Source organism: Paroedura picta, chromosome 2, assembly GCF_049243985.1.
Source record: "Paroedura picta isolate Pp20150507F chromosome 2, Ppicta_v3.0, whole genome shotgun sequence".
NCBI lineage: Eukaryota > Metazoa > Chordata > Lepidosauria > Squamata > Gekkonidae > Paroedura > Paroedura picta.
The window spans coordinates 11,026,086-11,049,387 of NC_135370.1; the positions used below are offsets into that span (position 1 = coordinate 11,026,086).

General features: G+C 47.0%; 1 protein-coding gene across 1 annotated transcript in view; it reads right to left on the reverse strand.

Annotated features, from left to right (window-relative positions):
• Positions 1–23,302, reverse strand: part of ITGAV (integrin subunit alpha V) — an 83,168-nt gene that overhangs the window by 50,390 nt on the left and 9,476 nt on the right. The window contains exons 2-3 of the mRNA XM_077319368.1: positions 13,114–13,241; positions 160–251 (exon numbers count right to left, since the gene is read on the reverse strand). Of these exons, the coding sequence (XP_077175483.1) occupies positions 160–251; positions 13,114–13,241 (220 nt within the window). The remainder of the gene's footprint in view (positions 1–159; positions 252–13,113; positions 13,242–23,302) is intronic.

Genomic DNA, 23,302 nt, shown 5'->3' on the forward strand with positions numbered 1-23,302 from the left:
TGGCAAAAATGATGTAGATATATTTGGAGGAGGGGTAGGGAAAGAAGCCATACTGTGCACAAGAGGGTTTTTCCCCTTCTGTATATGTTTACAGTCAGAGTCCTGAGAGAGTTTAAAGACAGTAAGTAACACATGGAAAGCCTTAAATACGAGCCTTACCAAGATTTTATCGTTTTTAGATCTCACTGATGCTCCAAACCATTGATTTGACTTGAATTCCAATGGATCATTCACAGCAAAATTTCTGTTGCCTGAAAAAACAAACAAAATCAGTCGGGGAAGGGGAGATCTTGGAATGTTGCCATATTTGAACAGCTCAATGAGCGATGATCTCATGTGAATCCCAAAGAAAATGACTTAGGGCTGCCTCATGTGTAGGTCAGTCTTTGTTGTCTTGTAACTTGAGAACGAACTGCTTGATAACCGACAAGCTGATTATACAGAAAGATAATCCTTATCCATTGTTGTTCCTCTATATATTTACGAAACAGCCTGGGGGGTGGGATGTGTCCGGCTATCCAAGTTGGAAATAGGGCCAATCAGGGTGCAGCCAGCTTTGCCAGCTTTGCAAATGCTTTGCAAATGCAGCCAGCTTTGCAAATGCTGGCAGGGGCTCATGGGAATTGTAGTCCATGAACATCTGGAGGACCACAGGTTGACTACCTCTGTTGTAGAGCACATTAGAGCACTAGAGCACATTATCCCTGCTCTATCGTTTTTGGGGGTGAGGTGGGGGGGTCTGAAGTCCCTTGCTGCTCCAGCATCCGCCTCTCCCCTCTCTGTTCCGTAGAACAGTTCTTCTTCATGGAGTCAACAGACTCTCCTGTGCTGTCTCTGCCTCTCTCCTGTTGTAATGATGGTTTTGTTGCCATGAGGCAAATCTGAGGAAGCCTCCTATGTGTAAACAGTTATTAAGGCCAGCTTTATACACACGCTGTAGAAGACTTCATCCAGACCGAAGAAATCCACTGGCTCAGCTACATTTGTAAAGGGCGGTGGGATATCCTGCCTCCAGGGACTGCTGGGAGTTAGGTTTTCCTTTCTCTCACGCAGAGGATAGCTCCTGGCTGACGAGGTGTGTGTGTATTCTTTCTGCTCTCTTTGCGTGGAAAGAGGCACCCTGGTCTTTTGGCACCTCAGACAATGGCCTGATCTGCTTCTGTAGCTGGGCCAGTTCTGGTAAGCAAGGTTGCACTTGGTGGGTAACCATGCAAAAGAATACCTTATTTATACATTTAAAAATATTATGAAAACACTTGTAACACCACATAAACAGGCAAAAAGTGCACTTGGGGCTGCCAGAGGGCACCAGGAGACCTCTTGGAATTATGACTGATCTGCAGAAGACAGAGAAAAAGACTGCTTTGAAGAAGAGGTGGGTTTTATACCTCGCTTTTCACTACCCGAAGGAGTCTCAAAGCAGCTTGCAATCGCTTTCCCTTCCTCTTCCCCACAACAGACACCCTGCGAGGTAGGTGAAGCTGAGAGAGCTCTGACAGAATTGTTCTGTGAGAACAGTTCTAAGAGGACTGTGACTAACCCAAGGTCACCCAGCTGGCTGCATGTGGAGAAGCGGGGGATCAAACGTGGCTCTCCAGATTAGAAGCCTTCACTCTTAACCCCTACCTCAAGTTGGCTCCTTGAAGAGAAAACATACGAAATGGTTGCTTTGCAGAGTGGAAACTACAGCATTTATAGCACACTGAGGTTTCTCCCTTCAAACCAAGGTACATCACCGAAGCTCCAGTAATTTCCCTGCCCAAAGCACCAAATTTCATGAATTTTCCAGCCCAGAGTTGGCAACTAAGCAGCTGGTCAGAGGGGAGGAGATGATGCTGACGAATGCAGAATTTTCCAGGCATTCTCTAAAAGCAGCCAAGCACCACAACAGTTGTGTGAATCAGTCCTTATTAGACACAGAAAGCACCTGCTTGCCACAGAATGAGCAAAGAATAGTAACTTCATCCGGCAAAAGGAGTTTATTTGATTAATACAGCGTGAACAGCACAGAACACCCCCCCCTCCAGTTAAGGCCCCCATAAACCCAGTGAAATCCATAGAGGCATCTCCCTAACTCCATCCACAATGCCTGCTATTCTTGCTAAGAACTGCACGCTGCCAAGCAGGCAGGCTGCCCCTCCTCCCCATTTTGCCTTAGGCATCCTGGTCTGAATCAGGGCCTAATTTGTTTGTCAGCATAAAATGTAAATGTATCAGCAGAAATCGTAGCTTCTTGGAGCCAAAATTGACGCATGAGGGTTTTAATGGAACACTCTCGCTAGGCAGCTGCCAGAAAAATTAGACACATCAGATTCGTATGGTCTTTTTAATTGTCTCGCCTTCCACTACTTTGGCACTCCAGCAAGCAGGAAAAGAGGAGGATTAAGACAAAGAGGCGTTTTATTGGGTCTAGTCAATGGTCTGCCTCACTTGTTGAGGTCGAATCTTGACACCTACTAGAGGGCCTGCAAAAGCTCACGCTTTGCATAAATCTTTGTTGGTCTTAAAGGTGCCACTGGAATCAAATTTTGTTTTGCTGCGTCAGACCCACACAGCGACCTGCTTTGACTCTGACTACTTAGCAGGCATTTTTGTTGCAGAAGAATAAGAGTTGGTTTTTATAGCCCACTTCTCACTACCCAGGGGATTCTCAAAGTGGCCTCCAATCACCTTCCCTTTCTTTCCCACAACAGACACCTTGTGAGGTAGGCTGGGCAGAAAAACCCCTGATAGAACTGCTTTGTAAGAACGGCTTCTAACAGAACTGTGACTAGTCCAAGGGCACCCATCTGGCTGCGTGTGGAGGAGCAGGGAATCAAACCGGGCTCTGCAGATTAGAGGGTGCCGCTCTGAACCACTGCACCAAGGTTATCTCAGTCATTTGCTGTACATTAAGGCTTGACTATTTAAGGGTCTGTTACTAATAAGGCAGGCAATGCTTCCTGAGCAGCGATGATTAATTCATCATGGGGAAATGGACAGTCATATTTCTCCATAAGTGCATCATAGTACTTAACCACACTACACTTTGCCCACCAACTTCTCTCTTGGTTCCTCTGATTATAATTGATCCATTATCCTTTTAGATAGCAGTCTGCCTTAAACTTTGGATCAATATTGTACCAAGTGCACATTTCATCTATTTTCATGATGTGAATGGAAGTTCTTGTATAAGCCCGTAGATTATCACCCTCCAGGCTCCACAAAAGGCAGGGTTGCCAGCTCCTAGTCTGAGAAATTCCTGGACCCTGGGGAGGGGTGGGATGCCAACCTCCTAGTGGGACCCCCCTCCCCCCCATATCAAAGCTTATCCTCAGATTCCAGAGATCAATTCCCATGGACAAAACTCTTTGGAGAGTAGATTTTATGGCATTGTACACCACTGAGATCCCTGTTCTCCCCAGACTCCATTCCCAAATCCGGATCAGACCACCCTAACCCCTTCACTTGCTGGGCCCTAGCAACCCACAGGATGGTGGGGTTTGAAGAGATGAAGGACTTCAGGCAAGCATCACACAACACAAGCTACCCTCCAAAGTAAACTGCAACATTGTATTAAGCAAAAGCAAAATCTATTTCATTACAAGCTGCAACAGAAACATAACTACCACACAATTCTATATTTAGCAAGGACGTTAAAGCACTCCCCGAACTGGACATTGCGTGATTTCAAATGGACAATCGTCGACTTTAAAAGAAAACTGGTGACAAACGGAAGAAGAGTATTGAAATGGCCTTTATCTGGAAGTCTGTCTCATATTTTGGATACCATTCATCATCAACCGTTTCAGCCCCTAATTGTTATGCAGCAGAAACACTGAGAAGATTGTCCACTTGAAATCATGCTATGTACAGTTTGGGGAATGTTTTATCATCCTTACTAAATATATAATTGTGTGGTTGTCATATGTATGTTACAGCAGCGGTCCCCAACCTTTTTCAGGCTGGGGATTGGGGGGGGGGGGGAACGGGACGAAGAAGGAGGCCCAGGGACTGGGGGGGGGGAGGGAGGCGCAGGCGCCTATGTGCCGGCGCCCACAAACCTCTCTACCCCCCGCGGTGCGGCGCTTGCTGCACTGGGAGCACATTGCGGGGGGCACAAACGCACAGGTGCAGTAGGTCTATGTAGGTATTTGTGGGCACAGGCGCCCGCAAACGCCCACCAGCCCCCATGTCTCCCCCCCCCTCACAGCATGGCGCTCGCTGCACTGGGAGGTGGCCGATCACTCCCAGCACAGCGACCGTGCACCACAGGGAGGGGGATAGGGAGGTGCGCCTCCTGGCGGGCTGGCGCTTGTTCCTCCATCTGCCCCACTGTGGCCTGGAACCGAGGCCTCCACGGCTCGATGCCAGGCCGTGGCCCAGTGACTGGGGAGCACCGTGTTACAGCTCCTAAAGAAATTAATTTCTGGCTGAGTGCTGCATTGTGGTTTTGTGCCTGACTTATTTACACTGTGTGCCTCCCTTGTTGTTTACCCTGCAAAGTAGCCAATAAACTGTGTACATCGAATGTAGCAAGAAAACACCAAATGAACTTATGCAGGCTCAATAAACAGTTTAATGAGGGAACCTCCAAACAGGAGTGTGCCAATTTCCAACAGAATAACAAGCAAGTTCCGGTGAATTACCCTTGTTTTGATATACTTCATCAGTTTATCATGTAACAGTCAATGGACAAAATGAGATACAATGACAAAAGTTCTTTCTTCTTTCCATCTTTAGGCATATGCAGTGGCAATTGTTCATGCAATGAAGCATATCAAAACAAGGGTAATTCACCAGGACTTGTTATTCTTTGTACATTGGCACTCTCCTTCTAGGAGGCCCCCTTGCTAAACTGTTTATTGAGCCTGCACTGATTCATCTGGTGTTTTCTTACACTGCAAAGCAGTCATTTTTTTCTGGGGAAATGCATCAACTGGAAATCACCTGTGACTCTAGATCACTAGGCACTCCCTGGAGGCGGCAACCCTAGGGCTAGGAAGTCCAAAGATGCAGCATCAGGCTTCCTGATATTCAGATTCAGTTCCACTCTAGATGCTGCCACCATCTAAACCACTTTGCGCTGAGAAATAGGTCCTCTTTGGAACCACCCTTCACCTGAAATTCTGTATTCAGCAGGGATTCCCGTCTGGCTAGCTCTCTCACAGCTGTTCAGCACAGTTTTTGATTTACAGAACACATCCTCAACCAAAATTCCCAAGGCAGGATCAGGTTTTGAAGGCAAAAACAATCCATCCATAATGAAAAAGCCATAAAAATTTCAATTACCCTAAAAGTTAAAACACACAAACACATAGTGAACAACAGCAAACAAGGGCAAAGTCTGCACTTACTTTGTTTATTCTATTGTCAATGCTGTTGAATTCAGATCAATTTGAACTCGGGTCTTCCTCTCCCCCCCCCCCGCATTGAAACAGAAAAGTGTTCTGCACGTGGTTAGGGTAGTTCAGAAGGGGAGAGGGAGCCAAGCACAGCCTCTTTCTTATTTTTCTTGGAGGGTGGGGGAGAGGATTGAAGAAGACAGACAAGGGAGAAAAAAATCCAAGACCGACAGAAGTTGAGAGAAATTAGGGGCTTCTCCTTTAAGGCAAGCTGGTCACATGAGCAGCTTTGGCCAATCAGGGGTTCTCTACCACGGAGCAGAGCCCAGATTCAAAACAGCCTGCTTTCTCAATCCGATTCTTAAAATATTGAGGGTTAAAAGCACTCTAAGATATCGCACAATAAGGTAGGATCACTCCGGATCAATCCTGCTTGTTGCAGAAGGAAAATTTAAATCGCCCAAAATCAAAACGGAAATCACATTCTGTGTAGACAACAGGGACTGAATCGACCTGGGATTGGAATAAAAGCTCCGTGCAGTTTACACCAAGAAAACCAAAGATCTCATCTGTAATCTATCTATATAACCATTAATAAAACCAGTAAGGGGTGCTGGGAGGAGCTAGGACTCACCATCTAACCACCAATCAGGTCAGCTGTCCCGGCTGCCCCATTCCTGGTTGTCTATCTGTCCAACGAACACCATTCAGGAAGGATGTCCTGCCCAAAGAAGTCACGGCTTCTTCGGGATGTCCTGCCCCAGGTCGCATCCCCACTACAACTTCTTCCATTTGGAAGGAGTTCCAGCTTGGTAAGCAGGAGCTGGGAGGGAGGGCGGAGGGCCTGGGACTGAGGGCCGGTTGGGGAGGGTGGAAGGGAGCCCCTGCTGGAGGGAGGGTGCCCCAGGGAGTGCCCCCATCACCCTGAGCAATTTCAGCCGCAGCCTTGCCAGGCCGTGATAGAGCTGCCAGGGCGGCAAGAGGAGGAGCAGACTGCCCGCTAGTGCTTTTCTCCCCACCCGGAAAAGGCCTGCCAAGGCCTCTCCAAGCCTTGGCTGGCTTGCCCAAGGAGGGGGTGGTGGTGGCCTGGTGCTGTTGTATTCAGATATACAACAGGCTTCTCTGCTAGTAAATCAACATAAAGCCTCCACTGACGCCAAATTCCTCTGGCCACCCACCCTCTTCACTTCAGGAATGGAGGCAACTAGAAAAGGCCCTCTAAAGCAGAAAATAGACGTTCTGGGTTGTTTCAGTAACTGTTGCCGCCCCTGTTATTTTGTTAGCCTGACTTCAGCGTTGAAAAGGATCAGCCTGCGTTTTTCTATTTTGAATTTGCAGGCAGCAGCCACAGCCGGCTGCTGGCAAGATCCGTTTTAAAAATCAGAATAAACTACAAACAAAAAAGGACCTTCACGTGACCCCCCAACAACACAGCCTTCGAACAATGGCACATTTGAATGTCCTCCACTTCATTTCACCCCAAGGACTGAGCAGGGCTCCTCACAAATCCCCCCCCCCCTTTTAGACCATTGACATACATTTTCTGCCCTGGAGGAAGTCGAAGGAAGCAGTGGACCAATTCTCTTAATCGTAGCTCGGTAAATGGGTCACAGAAAACGGCTGTGCCAGGGAGACAGCAGAAGCTCTGGACAAAGCTGTGTGTTGTTGGTGTGGGATTATCCTTCTCTTACCAGGCAGCTTGGAATGTGGCTATGCTGCCGGGTGAAGAGGAAAGGTATACAATTTTTTAAGCCACGGTCCCCTATTAACACAGGAACGGGACCAAAGCCATGCCTGAATGTCAAATGGGTATTTCTGTACATATCAGGGTTTAGCAGAAGGGATGTGGAACTAAGTGGGTTTCCGGCGCACTGCGTCCAGTAAACCTCAGTCTAAATAATGTTTTCAGACAGCTCACACTGGCTGGGGAGGGGGGCCGGGAATCTCAATTTTGATGCCTACCGGTCTGATGTGCTCAATTTTCAGTGGGTGGTTGAATGGACTGGGTTGTTTTTAAAGGCAAAAGCCTTACATTAAATCAAGTGAACTAAGTTTGAGTCCAGTGACACCTTGAAGCCTAACAACTTTAATTCTGGGTACAGACTTCCATGTGCCTGTACACAAAAGCTGATGCCCAGAATTAAATTTGTTGGCCTAAAAGTGCCCCTGGATTCAAAATTTGTTCTATTACTTCAGACCAGCACGAGCGGAGGGGGTGGTATAAAAATTGAATAATTATAATTAATATTTTATTATTCATTCCCTGTTACAGTTATGTACCAAAAGAGAACCACACTTTTGTTTATTTAGCTATCTACACCTCACTTTTCTCCTTAATGGGGACTAAAAGCAGCTACATCTCTGTTTTATATTGCAACCAGAAAGTGGGAGGGATGCTTTAAAGCAGTGGTCCCCAACCTTTATTAGGCTGGGGACCGGCAGGGCATTGGGCTGCGCCCGCAGGGACCGCGCGGGCCACGCCCACGAGCCGCGCCCGGCCGCGCCCGCGGGCCGCACCCGCGAATCGGGCCGCGCCCGCAAGCCGCGCCCGTGGATTGGGCCGCACCCGTGGGCCGCGCGGGCGCGGCCCGGCCCTGATTCCCTCTCCCCGCCCTCCCCGCAGTAAGAAGCTTCCCGGGCCGCAAGCTTGCGGCCTGGGAAGTTTTTTACTGCGGGGGGGGGGGGGCGGGGAGAGGGAGCCGCGGCCCGGCGCCATGGCCTTTGCGGCCTGGCACCGGGCCGCGGCCCGCAGGTTGGGGACCACTGCTTTAAAGAAGGAATTTGAGATGCAAAGGTACCGTGCATATTATAATCAGCTTGTTTATTAATAATAACAATAACAACCACAATAAAAATATTTTTAACCCAAGCTTCCAATGTTACTCAGAGCAGGTAACAACATTTCGTAAAAACTATATATACAAAGTTAAAACCACATTAAAACAATATTAATACACAGGTCCCCAACTATTGTTCCAGTTAGGGGTTCTGGTATCAGGAGCTGATCTTTCAATCAGCCTGGAGAAAAGGAGGTTGAGAGGGGACATGATAGCCCTCTTTAAGCATTTGAAAGGTTGTCACTTGGAGGAGGGCAGGATGCTGTTTCTGCTGGCTGCAGAGGAGAGGACACGCAGTAATGGGTTTAAACTACAAGTACAACGATATAGGCTAGATATCAGGAAAAAGTTTTTCACAGTCAGAGTAGTTCAGCAGTGGAATAGGCTGCCTAAGGAGGTGGTGAGCTCCCCCTCACTGGCAGTCTTCAAGCAAAGGTTGGATGCACACTTTTCTTGGATGCTTTAGGATGCTTTGGGCTGATCCTGCGTTGAGCAGGGGGTTGGACTAGATGGCCTGTATGGCCCCTTCCAACTCTATGATCCTGTGATTCTGTGATTTTCTCCTAATGGTGGTGAGGCCAGCATTTATTGGCAGATGTTATTTCTGGCCCAACCATAAGCCCGGTGCAATAGCTCCATCTTGCAGGCCCAGCGGAACTGGTTACAGTCCTGGAGGGCCCTGATCTCCCTCTGGAGCGCATTCCATGAGGCTGAGTCCACGGCTGAAAAAGCCCTGGCCCTGGCCCTAGTCAAGGCTAATCTTACCTCTTTTGGGCCAGGGATCCTCAGTAGATGTTGCTCTGCAGAACTTAGTGATCTTGGGGAAACATAAGGGAAAAGAGTCCCGTGGAGAAGAGGGGAAATGCTCAAGAGCAGAAAATTAGCATCTATAGTTAGATAAGAAACCATTGTCCCTTCTTCAGCCTGGGGGCGGGGCGGAGGGGGCATGTCCGCTGTTTTGTGAGTGAACCAAAGTCATGCAATTTCATGTTGTAACTTCCCTTTGAAGTTTCTTTGTTTGAAGACTGCCACCCTTAAGTTCTCCCACTGTCTTTTCAGTTAAAATCTTTTGGGGCCTCTAAGGGGTCAATGTATTTGAATCTACTGAAGACCAACTTAGCTGTTCTCCAAAACAATAAAACAAGAATCAGTGTACTGCTTTTAAAATCAACTAGATGACAGTAGGGTTGTGATCACCAAAGCCCGAAGCATAGGAAGCCAGCACCATGGCACAGAGGACCACTGGCTAGCGCACCACCCCGCCGCCCCTCCTCTCTGCACCATGGTGCTGGCTGCCTTGGGTTTCGGTTATCGCTGAGGCGGCCGAACCGTACTGATGTGCACAATCCTAGTACCAAGGGGCATCACTCCAGAGTGGATTCCAGGATCCTGATTGAGGACAATTGGCCAGGATCCAAAGATTTTTGAAGCCTGTTCCCTACACAGACTGGTGCTTTTCTGGTTCCCCCTCACCAAAGCAGCTTCCCTCCTCCCTCCGGAAAGGTAGCAAGAAGACTCTTAACTGTGAAGACCACTTCATTAGGCAAAATCCTGCAAACATATGGAAAAAGAGGCTAGATAGCCACCTGACAGAAATGCAGATACCTTAGTCAGATTGTGAGTGGGTGGCAGGAAGGGATTGTGTCAGTGCTTGGCTCTTCCCTTTCTTGCATGCCCAGGGAATGCTGATCGCTACTTTGGGGTCGGGAAGCAAATTTCTTCCGGGCCAGACCAGCCAGGGATTCTGGTTTTCTTGGGGGAGTGAACTCCCGGAAGAACTGAGGGCCCTTACGGGACTAAGCCAGTTCCACTGGGCCTGTAAAACGGGAGCTCTTCCACCAGGCATTTGGTTGGGCAGATTAACATCTAGATGACCTGACCAAACACCCCCCATATATATACCTCCTGCTGGAAAAGCCAATATACTCTGACTATTCTAGTTGCCCATACAATTTAAAATGCTTTAAATAATATTTAACAATTCTTTATAATTTACCTATTTATGCTACTTTGGAAACCACCCTGAGCCAGCCAGCAATTCCAGGAGTGGCGGGATATAAATCAAAGAAGCAACATCACCTGGGCATGAACTGGGGTCGCTGTGGGTGGGCAGGGAGTTGTGAGTTTCCTACATTCTGCAGGGGGTTGGACAAGATGACCCTGGAGGTCCCTTCCGATTCCATGATTCTACTTGCATGCAGAAGATGGCTGGATCTTGGACACTCAACCCAAACTTTGTCAACTTTTTGGATTATTTTGTGCAGCTTGTAATTTAAGATAATATCTTACTGGCATTTTACTTAAAGTATATTCCTGTTTATATATAAATACTACACGATAACCAGCCACTGCCAAATGGCTGAACTCACTAAGAGCTTGCTATGAAAATCCTTTCCCATGACATGTAAGCCTTTTCCACGTGCTCACTTATTAAAAACGGGGGTGGGGGTGGGGAGAATTCAACATCATCAAGGCACCTCAGTTTGCCTTTGTCTGCCTTTGTAGAGCTAAAGAATGCTAATTAAATCCAACAGAGCAGGGAAGAAGGGCAACAACATTATTTATTACTTACAAAAAAACTGACATGCCCGATTGTTATGTTCTGTATTTGTTACTCGCAGTCCTGTGGCTGATGGTCTGCAGCTGTTTTAAAGACCCTGGTCTTCAACTGGCGGTTCAGGTCTCAAAAGTGGGTCACAGGCTCTCTTGCATTGGCTTGTGAGGCCTGGAAAAGGAGGAGCTGGAAGTCCCAGGTTCAAATCCCCATTTTGGCCATGGAAGCTTACTGGGTGACCCTGAGCCAGTCACACACTTTAAGCCTAACCTACCCTGCAGGGCTGCTGTGAGGATAAAAAGGAGGGGAACCCAAAATACTGCTTTGGGTCCCTATTGGAGAGAAAAGTGGGGGTATAAATGAAATAAATAATATGGAAACCAAGTAGGTATCATCTCGGTGATGGAAAGTGGCTGTCTAGCATCTTGAAAAGATACATAAGCAAAAGTTAATCCAGTTAATGCTGTAACACAGTTTACTAATGGATTAACTTCTGCTTATATATTCCTACCATCATGATGGTAGTTCTTAGTCTGAGGAAGAGTATATATATATATGCCTAGATAGATATCATTCTATGATTATATATATATATATATATATATATATATATATATATATATATATATATATATATATATATATATATATATATATATATATATATATATATATATATATATATATATATATATATATATATATATATATATATATATATATATATATATATATATATATATATATATATATATATATATATATAAAAAGAGAGAGACAGAGAGAGAGACAGAGAGAGACAGAGAGAGAGAGTTTGTGGTGATCACCCTTTGCTGTTTCTGGGTTTTATCCAGAAGCAATGCAGCAACATCAGTAATGTAGAGTAGCTCTAGGAACCAGGCAATGGTGACAGGCAATGAAGCTGGCCATAAGAAAGACTTCTGCCAGGCAGGAGGCCAAGCAAGCCTACTTATTGTGCACATGTATCTGATAGAGCAGGCTCCAGTCCACAAAAGCTCACACAAAAATGAATGCATTTATGGACTGATTTTATAATTTAAAAAATCCCAGGACTCCTGCCTATTCTGACCGAATCAGAACACCAAGGATACCCTTCTGTCACAATTACCCTGTGCTAGGTCAATGTTTCCCACAGCAACATAATGTGTGTATTACATACATTATCTTCAAAGTCCAGGTATATATATTGGGCCACACTGGCCAACCGGACACCCAAAGGTAGGTGATCAGGGGTTTAAAGATGTGAAAGCGCAGGTGACAACCACTGACTGGGATTTGCTGCAGGAAAACTGCAGGGCCCATGCTCAGAGAGGCCTACAAAGAGTTCGGCACGAGCCATTCCCAGACCTCATCTAATCACTCATAGCAGGCCTAAGTCCCTGTTTTACACAGCCTTGGGCGATTTCTCCATCTTATCTGATGGGATTACAGGTTTCTGCAAGAGGCCAACAGAAACAAACCCTTGAATCAGAAGATACAGTAAATGTCAAGGCCAGGCTTCAACCACTATGCCTCAAAACCATACCATTCCACTTCTATACACATAACCCCCAAGCACTGAGGCAGCAAAACTCTGAATACCAGTGATGGGAGGTGACATCAGAGGAAGGTTGACTTGCCAACAACCTCCAGGTAGTAGCTGGAGTTCTGCTACTACAACTGATCTCCAGGTGACACAGATCTATTCTCTGATCATCCTGCTGGAGTGGCAGGACTTTCAGAACTCCCTCTCGTCCTGCAAAGGCATTCAAATTTGCCTAAGCCCTGCCTAGAGTGAGAGGAGGCATGACGTATCCAGTTTTGGAGGACTTCCACCACTGGAGAAAATGGCTGCTTTGGAAAACGGACTTGATCACATTATACCCCACTGAAGTCCCTTTCAACCCCCCCACCCCCCAAAAAAAAACATTCCAGATATTTCCAAACCCAGAGCTAGCAATTCTAGAGGGAGCTCTCTATGCCTTCTTGTTGGCCCTCCAAGGCAACTTGTTGGCTGGCCACTGTGTGAAAAAGGATGCTGGTCTAGATGGACCACTAGCCTCATCTAGCAGGTTGTACTTATGTTCTTATGCTTTTTGCTGACTGTCCCACCACACCCCATTTTGCCCAGAGCAGCCACTGGATTTTCATATGGTTAGCAGCCCATTGTCAGAAACATTCAGAATCTCTCACTTCAATCCCTTGTACATTTGTAGGACGACAACGTAACATGTCACGACCCTCAAGACTTTGGTCATCATGAACACTTATGACAACACAATGTGCTTGGGTTGTTATGACCCTCCATGTAAAATCTCTCACAGGTATATTGGCTTGTTTTCCCTTCTGCAGTTCCAACGCCATGGAAGGAAAGTGCTGCTGTGATATTGGCCATTACCTGTAGAGTCAAATATAATAGGAAGGCAGTTTGTGTTGGGATTCCAATTGCACTTGAGAACTTGGCCTCCTTGAACTATTCCAGGCTGACTTGTGTTGGCCTTGGGCGCACCCACTAGAATATATGTCCTGCAAGAAAAAACAAACAGAAAAGACCATTCAAAACTGCTCCCTGTTCCATAGAAGGCAACTAATTATGCACCCAACCTACAAATTGGAGTTTAAGTCAGCCTTTCTCAACTTTTTTACCATCGAGAAACTCCTGAAGCATTCTTCAGGTTTCAAGGAACCCCAGAAGTGCTGCAATCATGCAGAATATGGCTGGGAAGCATAGCTGTGGACACACCCACCCAGGGCCCTTCCCTTTCCCACCCCCTCCAGGCCCATTACAGGCAATTTTGGGAGGCGAGGAAGGGTCAACAAGACCATATATAGTCATATCCTCTGATAAATGGTTAGCAAATTAAATTAATTAATTAATTGGCTCCCACCCATTTGTGAAACCCTTTCAGGGTCATCAAGAAAATCCAGGGTTTCATGGAAAGCCGGGTTTAAGTCAGTACAGAGCACAGGGGAATACAGCAGCCGTAAGAGCACTACTATAATGTAATAGCTAAGAAAATGAGAGTTGGTTCCCAGGGGTGGGATTAACGAAGGAGCTCTCTTTTCTACAGTTAAGACTTGCTCATTCACGCCTCCACAACAAGTGACCCACCAAATCCACCGGATGCTCAGGTAAGTGCCACCAAGTTGCAACCGATTAATGCCTTCCCAAGCAAGGGACTTCCAAGGCAAGTGATAATCAGAGTTAGCTTGCCATGGCCTTCCTCTGCAGAGCCTTTCTTGGTGGTCTCCCCCTCAAGTACCATCTCTTCTTAGCTTCGAAGAAGAAGAAGAAGAAGAAGAAGAAGAAGAAGAAGAAGAAGAAGAAGAAGAAGAAGAAGAAGAAGAAGAAGAGTTGGTTCTTATATGCCGCTTTTCCCTACCCGAAGGAGTCTCAAAGCGGCTTACAGTCGCCTTCCCTTTCCTCTCCCCACAACAGACACCCTGTGAGGGAGGTGAGGCTGAGAGAGCCCTGATATTACTGCCCAGTCAGAACAGTTTTATCAGTGCCCTGGCAAGCCCAAGGTCACCCAACTGGTTGCATGTGGGGCAGCTCAGAATCGAACCTAGAACTAGGGCACTAGAAACTTCACAAGACCCCCAGGTTTTGATGTTTGCCAGGCTCTGTGAAAGTGGAAGGGAGGGGAATCAAATCCCTGCTTGGCCACAGTACATGGGTGCAGCAGTACAATCCTGTTGCTTGGTCCTTTCTAGTCCTGTAAGAGCAACAGAAGCCAATGGATCCTTGCAGTCGCCCAGCAACCACGGCGGAACTGGCTCTGGATTACTGAGGTCTGGCTGTATTTCATGACTCTCCCTGTCTTTTTCCCTTGCCAAGACTAGAATCTGATTCAGCTGGAATGGAAAAAAAAAACATTGCCCCCCTCCCAACTGCAGCCAGCCTAGAGAGCCAGGCTGAGAGAGAGAGAGAGAGAGAGAGATCAACTCTGATAGCTAGGTCTTCTGGCAACTCAGATGTTTCCATCAAAGGGTCTGAGTAAACAGCAGAACATTCAGTGTTCAAATGCTTAAAAAGTAACATGTGAGTATTAGTAATTCCCAACCCTGGGGGAAACTTATATATTATTTATATTTCATTTCTTTCAACATACCATAGGCCAATCCCAAGCTCCAGCACCTCATCTCAGAAAGACATGGGGAAAAGAAAACTCCACTTCAAAAATAAAATAAATAGCTCCTGGACATTATAACTCTACAGAGCTGGCACTCCATATTGTTGGACCCACTCAAATAGTTTGGACTTGGCATCCCTATGAGCAAAGGTTAAAGAGGTTACGGCTCTTTGGCTTGGAGAAATTAGTATTCAATTATGTATGAGATAGAGAAGGTTCTCGTAAATTTGTATAAATGAAATCAATGAGCACTAGGCTTAGATCCGATCAAAGGAAACTCCAAGAGTAATTAAGGTGTTGAATTCCCTGCCACAGGAAGTGGTGGCAGGTACAAAGGGAGACAACTTCAAGGGGAGATAAAAATATGTAGCAGAGGTCCATGAGTGGTTAATAGCCCCAAGGTATAGATGGCACACTCTGTCAGGGGCAGTGATGCTTTGTATTCTTGGTGCTCGGGAGGCAACAGTGGGAGGGCTTCTGGAGTTCAGGCCCCACAGGTGGACTGATGGCACCCAGGTTTCGGCCACTGTGTAACATAGCATTGGACTAGATGGGACACTGGCCTGAACCAACATGGCTTCTCTTATCACATTCCTGGTAGCGGAAAGTGCCATCGAATTGCAGCCAACTCCCATGGCTTGCAAGCCAAGAGACAAACAGAGGCGGTTTGCCATCGCCTGCTTCCGCATAGCAACCCTAGACTTCCTTGGCAGTCCCCCTTCCAAGATCTGATGAGACCAGGATATCCACGGCCACCATGGGCTGGGCTAGCCTGGATCCCACAAGTCTTCATCACAAGGAAAAGAAACAGTCAACATATCACTGCAGCAATATCTTGATTCTAATACCGGCTAAGCCAGCTACTGAATGAAAAAATATAGCCCATGAGCCACTCTACCAACCTAGTGTCCTGCACTCTGTTTGCCAAGGACATGAGTGCTTGCCAAGAGAAACGTTTAAGCCTGAAGTGTTACACACTGATCTTACAGATATGAATTGCGGCCCTGGTAAACCGCAAACTAGGATGGATGCCAACATATTCCAAAAAGAATAAGACCTTTGTCTCTCCCAGAGGGCTGTGGAAGTTCCATAAGTACAGCTTTTTATATCTATAACTATATCTATACACACACACATATACAGTATATTATCTGTAACATAAATAAAGCTGGACATGAATGGTGGGAGGAGTTGGGACGCATTGCATACTTGATTGGCTGTCTGTCCAACAAACGGCCAATCAGGTAGGCTGTCCCACCTCTGCCCACATCCCCCTCCACTGCCAGCCCACTTCACTAGACTGACTATGAGGAGTAATGAGCACTAGAGGGGGCAGGGCCTGGAACTGCAGCCACAACCAGGGCCTGGGAGGGAAGGGAGGTGAGCCCTGGCCTCGCCAGCATGGGAGGCAGGGTGGGGAAAGCTGCGACTCCCACCAGCACTTCCCCCACCCCCAAAAAGCCCACCGCGGCCTCTCCAGGCCTCGATGGGCCTCCTTGGGGCTTGGGGGAAGAAAGAGGCGACTTCCCACCAGCGCTCATTGTGGCCTCTCTAGGCCTTGGCGGGCCTGACTGGGGCAGGGGGGAGGGAAGAGGGAGGAGTTGAGTCCTCACCAGCACTCCCCCCACCCAGAGAAGGCCCACCATGGATTCTCCAGGTTTTGGCAGGCCTTCCCAGGGTAGGGGGAGAGAAAGCTAGCACCAGTTGTATTTTAAATTACAACGGGCTATTTTGATAGTATATATATATATAATAAATAATTTAATAAAGCCTTTTGATGCGGGTGAAGGAAGAGAGTGCAAAAGTTGGCTTGAAAGTCAACATCAAAAAAACAAAGATCATGGCATCCGGCCCTCTCAATACCTGGCAAATAGATGAGGAAAAAATTGAGGTAGTGGCAGATTTTATTTTCCTGGGCTCCAGGATCACTGCAGATGGGGATTGCAGCAAAGAAATTAAAAGACGCTTGCTCCTGGGGAGGAAAACTATGTCAAATCTAGACAGCATCCTAAAAAGCAGAGACATCACCCTGCCAACAAAAGTGCGTCTAGTCAAGGCTATGGTCTTCCCAATTGCAATGTATGGCTGTGAAAGTTGGACCATAAGGAAGGCTGAGCATCAAAGAATTGAGGCTTTTGAACTCTGGTGCTGGAGAAGACTCTTGCGAGTCCCTTGGACTGCAAGGCGAACAAACTGGACAGTCCTAGAGGAGATCAGCCCGGACTGCTTCTTAGAAGGACAGTTCCTGAAGATGAAACTGAAATACTTTGGCCACCTCCTGAGAAGGAAGGACTCCCTGGAGAAGAGCCTAATGCTGGGAGCGATTGAGGGCAAAAGAAGAAGGGGACGACAGAGAAAGAAATGGCTGGATGGAGTCACTGAAGCAGTTGGTGCAAACTTAAATGGACTCCAGGGAATGGTAGAGGACAGGAAGGCCTGGAGGATCATTGTCCATGGGGTCGCGATGGGTCGGACACGACTTCACACCTAACAACAACAACTTCCGTAATAAATAATTGTCTGCATTAATGCTTCTGCCAGATTTCAGATTCCAAATTTTGTAACTGATCTAGTTTTCCACTATTTTATTAATTTAATAATTGCTACATAATCTCTGTTACATGTTTTGTCATTTCTACATACTAGCACTAGTTCTGAATATATCAAAATTTGGAGGAAAGTCTTTTATCTCATGTTTACATGACCGATACTCCATCTCTCCTCAGATTTCAAATCAATTGTTAATTTTGCCATTACTGCACAGTTGAGCAAGTTAAGGCGAGCCAGCATGAAGAGTCAAAACTGCAGAAAGATTGCACCATTAATCTATCATGTTAACCTGCCCCACACATCCTAGCAATTAATCCATTATTCATGTTACTTAGCATGTTTGGGGAGAGCAGAATTAGAGATTTCAACTTCAAACACTATGGTCTTCCTCTAATGTAAGGGCAGCCAAACTGTGGCTCTCCCATGAATTGGACTACAATTGCGTGTCTGTGCTGGCAAAGGCTCATGGGAACTGTAGTCCATGGACATCTGGAGAGCCACAGTTTGGCCAACTCTGCTCTAATGTAAATTCTAACTATAGGCATAGTTGTCCCAAGTACATTTCCTCCGAAATGATGCCCAATTACTTCAGCAGAACCTACTGAACAAATTGTTGGGTTTACAGTTACTCACTTTGTTTCTTGGCTTTGGAATCAACACGGGAGCAGCAAGAGAAACAGCACATGAAATGAGTCACAGACTAAAAATAAAGAGAGGCTCCAACATTGATCTGACGTAGCCTAAAGCATAATTAATTGGAAGAGCAACTCGACTTAAAAGGGAGTTGCTAACATCTGTTTATACAGCCGCTGACAAGTGAAGCCAAAGGATTGGTGGGAAATAGAAGCCAGGCCTCGAATGCCCAAGAGCAGGGGTAATCAGCCTGTGGTGCTCCAGATGTCCATGGACTACAATTCCCATGAGCCCCTGCCAGCATTTGCTGGCAGGGGCTCTTGGGAATTGTAGTCCATGGACATCTGGAGGACCACAGGTTGACTACCCCTGCCCAAGAGGAATGATCCACAAAGAGTTACAAGACCCCAAAGATTATCTTGACAACAGGTAAGGTCAGGCTACGATATCTGGTGGACAGCCGAAAGGAGATATGGTGCTCACAGGCAAAGCAAGCCTGTATAATTTGTAATGCTTTCAGCCATCTTTAGGGATGGGCTGTAGGTCAGGGAGAGAGCCTCTGCCTGGCATGCAGAAGGTCCCAGGTTCAATCCCTGGCAACCCCAGTGGAAAGGAGCAAATAACAGGTGATTCAAAAGACCTCTACCTTCAACTCTGGAGAGTTGCTGCCAGTCTGAGCAGACAATACTGGCCCTGATGGACCAAAGGTCAGATTCAGTATAAGACAGCTTCACGTTTTCTGTGGAACCCTGCAGGTACTGAACAACCAGAATCACCAGAGCGGGGGGGGAGGGGAGATCCTGTCCCTTTAAGAGAGGCTCAGTGGGTGGAAATAGGCAGCTGCAGTGCCTCATGGCATAAAAATAAATAGTATTACTGAGTAAATAATATGCTATGATATATTAAAGGGATAGAACACTTTTTCTCCAAGCTGTTGACAAGTCTAGGCATGGAACACTGGTGGGCCACTGAATAAGCAATACAAAAAGGAAACACGTTCACACACATACGAGAAATCTGGACAAAAGACAAGTCCCAAGTCAGCTGTAGCACACCTGTGTGATGCTACTCTGCAGTTTACGTCACCAGGCAGGCAGAGTTCATTAAGAAAGTTCAAACCTGACAGTCAAATCTATTTTGTTCTGCAGGCGATTCTGGCACAGCCTGACAGGTCGCAATACAGTTGAGCCTCCTTCCATCACCCCTGCCCTGCCTTCCCCTGAGGACTGTTTCCTTCAGAAGGGGAGCTCTTCACCTATGTTTTAAAGAGGTTACTTCCTCTCGATATCTTTGCCCTAAGATGTGATTCATCAGCCGCTCAACATGTTTTGTCATGCAGCACCCATCTTTTGTCCTACGTTGGATCTGAGTGGTGAAGACAGCGGCAAAGATAAAGGCTACAGACAGTCCCATGACACTGTCACCAGGCTGCCAACTCCAGACTAAGAAATTCCTGGAGACCTGGGGGCGGAGTTTGGAGAGGGCAGGGGACTCAGAGGTGTATAACACCATAAAGACCACCTTTCAAAGGAATCATTTTCTCCTGGTCACTTGTAAGGTGGAGATCAGAGGTGGGGCCTGAACATCTCCGGGCCACAACTGGAGGTTGTCAGCCTTATCTAAGAGTCACCAGAGGCCACACCCCAAGGTGGCACAGTAGCACGCAGCGTCTAGGGCAGGGGGAGTCAACCTGTGGTCCTCCAGATGTCCATGGACTACAATTCCCATGAGCCCCTGCCAGCAAATGCTGGCAGGGGTTCATGGGAATTGTAGTCCATGGACATCTGGAGGACCACAGGTTGACTACCTCTGGTCTAGGGGATCCAAGCCAAATCCAGGCTGCCATGGCGTGGCTTCTTGGCTATGACAACTGAGGAAAGCCATGCCTGTTGTTTCTTGCACGTTGCCACTCTTGGTTGATTGGCTTTGGTCACTTGGGCAGTGAGCTTACCTTGCCCATAAAGTAGCTTGAGGAAACCCAAAGGTCACTGTAAAGAGGATATATGGACTAAGACCCTATGCCAGGGATAGTCAACCTGCGGCCCTCCAGATGTCCATGGACTACAATTCCCAGGAGCCCCTGCCAGCGGATGCTCCTGGGAATTGTAGTCCATGGACATCTGGAGGGCCGCAGGTTGACTACCCCTGCCCTATGCCATCAATGCTCTTAGTTATGTTCACGACACCGCAGACTCTCTGAGAAAAACTAGGGACAAAGCCTGTTGCATTCAGAAATACAAGCGGGCACTAGATTGGGGGGCATGGGGTTGAAGAACTCTGAGGATGGCCTCTCCCTGCCCCCAGGACCTGGAACGCCTGCAGTCTGGAGGCCCCCGGGAAGGGAACTCACCAGCAGGGGCAGTCCCACGCAGCAGAGATCCTCCGAGCCTCGGAGGGAAGTGGAAAGAGGAAGGGGTGGTCAGGGGTGAGAGACGGAAGGCAATTGGCTGGCTGCTGGACAGACAGGCAAGCCAGTTGGAGGAGGAGGCACTCGGGGTCAGGGCAGGGCAGCCATCCTGAGTGGGTGTTAAGCACTGAGTGGCACCTAAGCCACGAGACCAGCTCCTTCTCCTAGGCCTTACCAGAAATATTAAGTGGAACAGATGCCATCTTCCAGAGAATACTATTTTAGCCACCATGGATGTGGAATCCCTGTATATCAACATCACACAGAAAGATGAATTACAAGGCATAAGGAATACAATTTCTGACAACACACCACAGCTGATTCTGCCACCCAAGTGTGCCATTTTGTTCTTACCCATAACCACTTCAGATTTGGCAACAACTTGTTCCTTCAGATCACTGGTACAGCCATGAGCATCTCATGGAATGCCCAGGACTCAAAAATATGCTAACATCTTTATGGCAGACTTCGAGCAATGCTTCCTAAACTCCCACCCACTCATACCTCCCTCAGGCCAGTGATTCATTGATGACGTCTTAATCATCAGGACACATGGTGATAATGCCCTGGACACATTCCACATGACTTATATCCCCACCATCAACCTGACAATGAACCAGTCTATGCAAAAAAATACATTTTTGGACACTACTGTAAAAATACAGACAGACCCAAAAGAGACAATGGATGCCTAGAGACCTTATACCAAAAACCTACTGACTGATAAACATACCTGCATGCCTCTAACTACCATCCTAAACATACCAAACTATCCATTGTGTACAGCCAGGCTCAACGCTACAACTGCATCTGCTCCAATGTCACAGGCAGATATTATCACCTGAGAGAGCTACAACAAACTTTCTTTGAACAAAAGTTCAAAGCTACAACAAAAGCTACAACAAACCTTCTTTGAACAAAAGTACCCACCCAATAAGGTCAAGAAACCGCTTAACAAACCCAGAATGATACCCAGAGAAAACCTGTGAGAAGACAGACCCAAAAGAGTCAATAACAGAACACCACTAAAGGTCACTCATTCCTCCCAACTCAGGACAGTTTAGTGCATCGTCAGTGACTTACAACGTCTACTAGAAAATGACAGTTCTCTTTCACAAGTACTGGGAGGGAGGGGGGAGCAAACTGGGAGCACACAGACAACCCCCCCCCCCAGTTCAAACAACTCCTCGCCACGACAATGCAACAATGAACATGAGCACTGGTACCAGAGCTTGCCACAAACCCTGGTGCCAACTTTACCTCCACACACACTCAGACAACACCATCACTGAACCTAACAACATCAACTATCCCATCAAAGGCTTATTTGTGTGCTCATCTTCTAACATTGCATATGTCATTACAGGCCAACAGTGTCCTTCTGTTCTCTGCACAGGGCAAATGAGCCAAAGAATTAGTGGACATGTCTGACATAAAAAATCACAAGACTGAGAAACCTGTAGGAAAACACTCCAGCCTTCCGGTGCATTCAAAGAGGGACCTCAAAGTAGATGTTGCAATGAAACATCAAGAACACAGATTGGAAAGGGAAATTGCTGAGATGCAAGTTATTACAACAGTCAAAACAATGGAATCTCCAAGACTCAACAGGGATATTGCTATCTCGTTCAGCTGCAATGCTATCTGCATTCCTTACAAACCTCTCTTCATTTCATTCGGGACAATGGGACTGTAATGTGTAATGCAATTCAGAGTCTAACTCTCTGACCTTAGGACAGGAGACCGAGCTCAGCACGGCTTGTCACTTGTAGGGATGTGTCCATGTTTGGGTGGGGATGGATGGGGCTAGCGACAGGTCTCTTTTCATGACTTCTCTTTACAACTGGGAAAGCATCTGCCATTAAACACTAACCTTACTTTTATGATTTTTGTGAACGGCAACTGAACCCAAAGGTGAACTGAACTTGTTATTCTAGTGAGGCATTCTTTCTTCTTCATGAGGCTGCACATATGTTGGATAGCTTCATAATGCTGTTAATTTACTGCTAATTTACTCTCTCATATATCTACTCTTATGAGCCTCTTGTGGCGCAGAGTGGTAAGGCAGCCGTCTGAAAGCTTTGCCCATGAGGCTGGGAGTTCAATCCCAGCAGCCAGCTCAAGGTTGACTCAGCCTTCCATCCTTCCGAGGTCGGTCAAATGAGTACCCAGCTTGCTGGGGAGTAAAATGGTAATGACTGGGGAAGGCACTGGCAAACCACCCCGTATTGAGTCTGCCAAGAAAACGCTAGAGGGCGTCACCCCAAGGGTCAGACATGACTCGGTGCTTGCACAGGGGATACCTTTACCTTTATATCTACTCTGATCATTCCTACGTCATTGCCTGAGAAAAGTATGCATGCACACAAAAGTTCACAACTAGTGTTGAGTGGTTCGGTTCAGCTCGGTTCAGCCGCCTCAGTGATCACCGAAGCCTGAGGCGGCCGAACCAAGCCGAACTGCTCAACCCTACTCACAACTGGAATAAAACTTTGTTGGTCTTAAAGGTGCCACTGGACTTGAATGTTGTTCTCCTAAGGAGGTATTGTATAGAATGAATAGTCTACTATACAGAGCACATCCTTACTGTGTGGTTTTCCTTTCACTCGCCTTCCCTCTTTTCTTCACACAACACAGGGCAACTGACCAGGAGGGTGGGCTGCATGCAGCAACTTCTTTTGGGCCCCAGCTTGGAACTGCCAAAACAGGGGACTGGCCTACATTTCCCAAGGCCTCATTAATGCCTGACTGGTGGGCGGAGACTGACTTAATGAGCTGTGAGCTGCACAGGCTTGCCCAGTGAGCTCTGGGAAGTCCTTTCGGAATTCCCCCAGGTTTCGAAAATTGTTTGCCATTCACTTCCT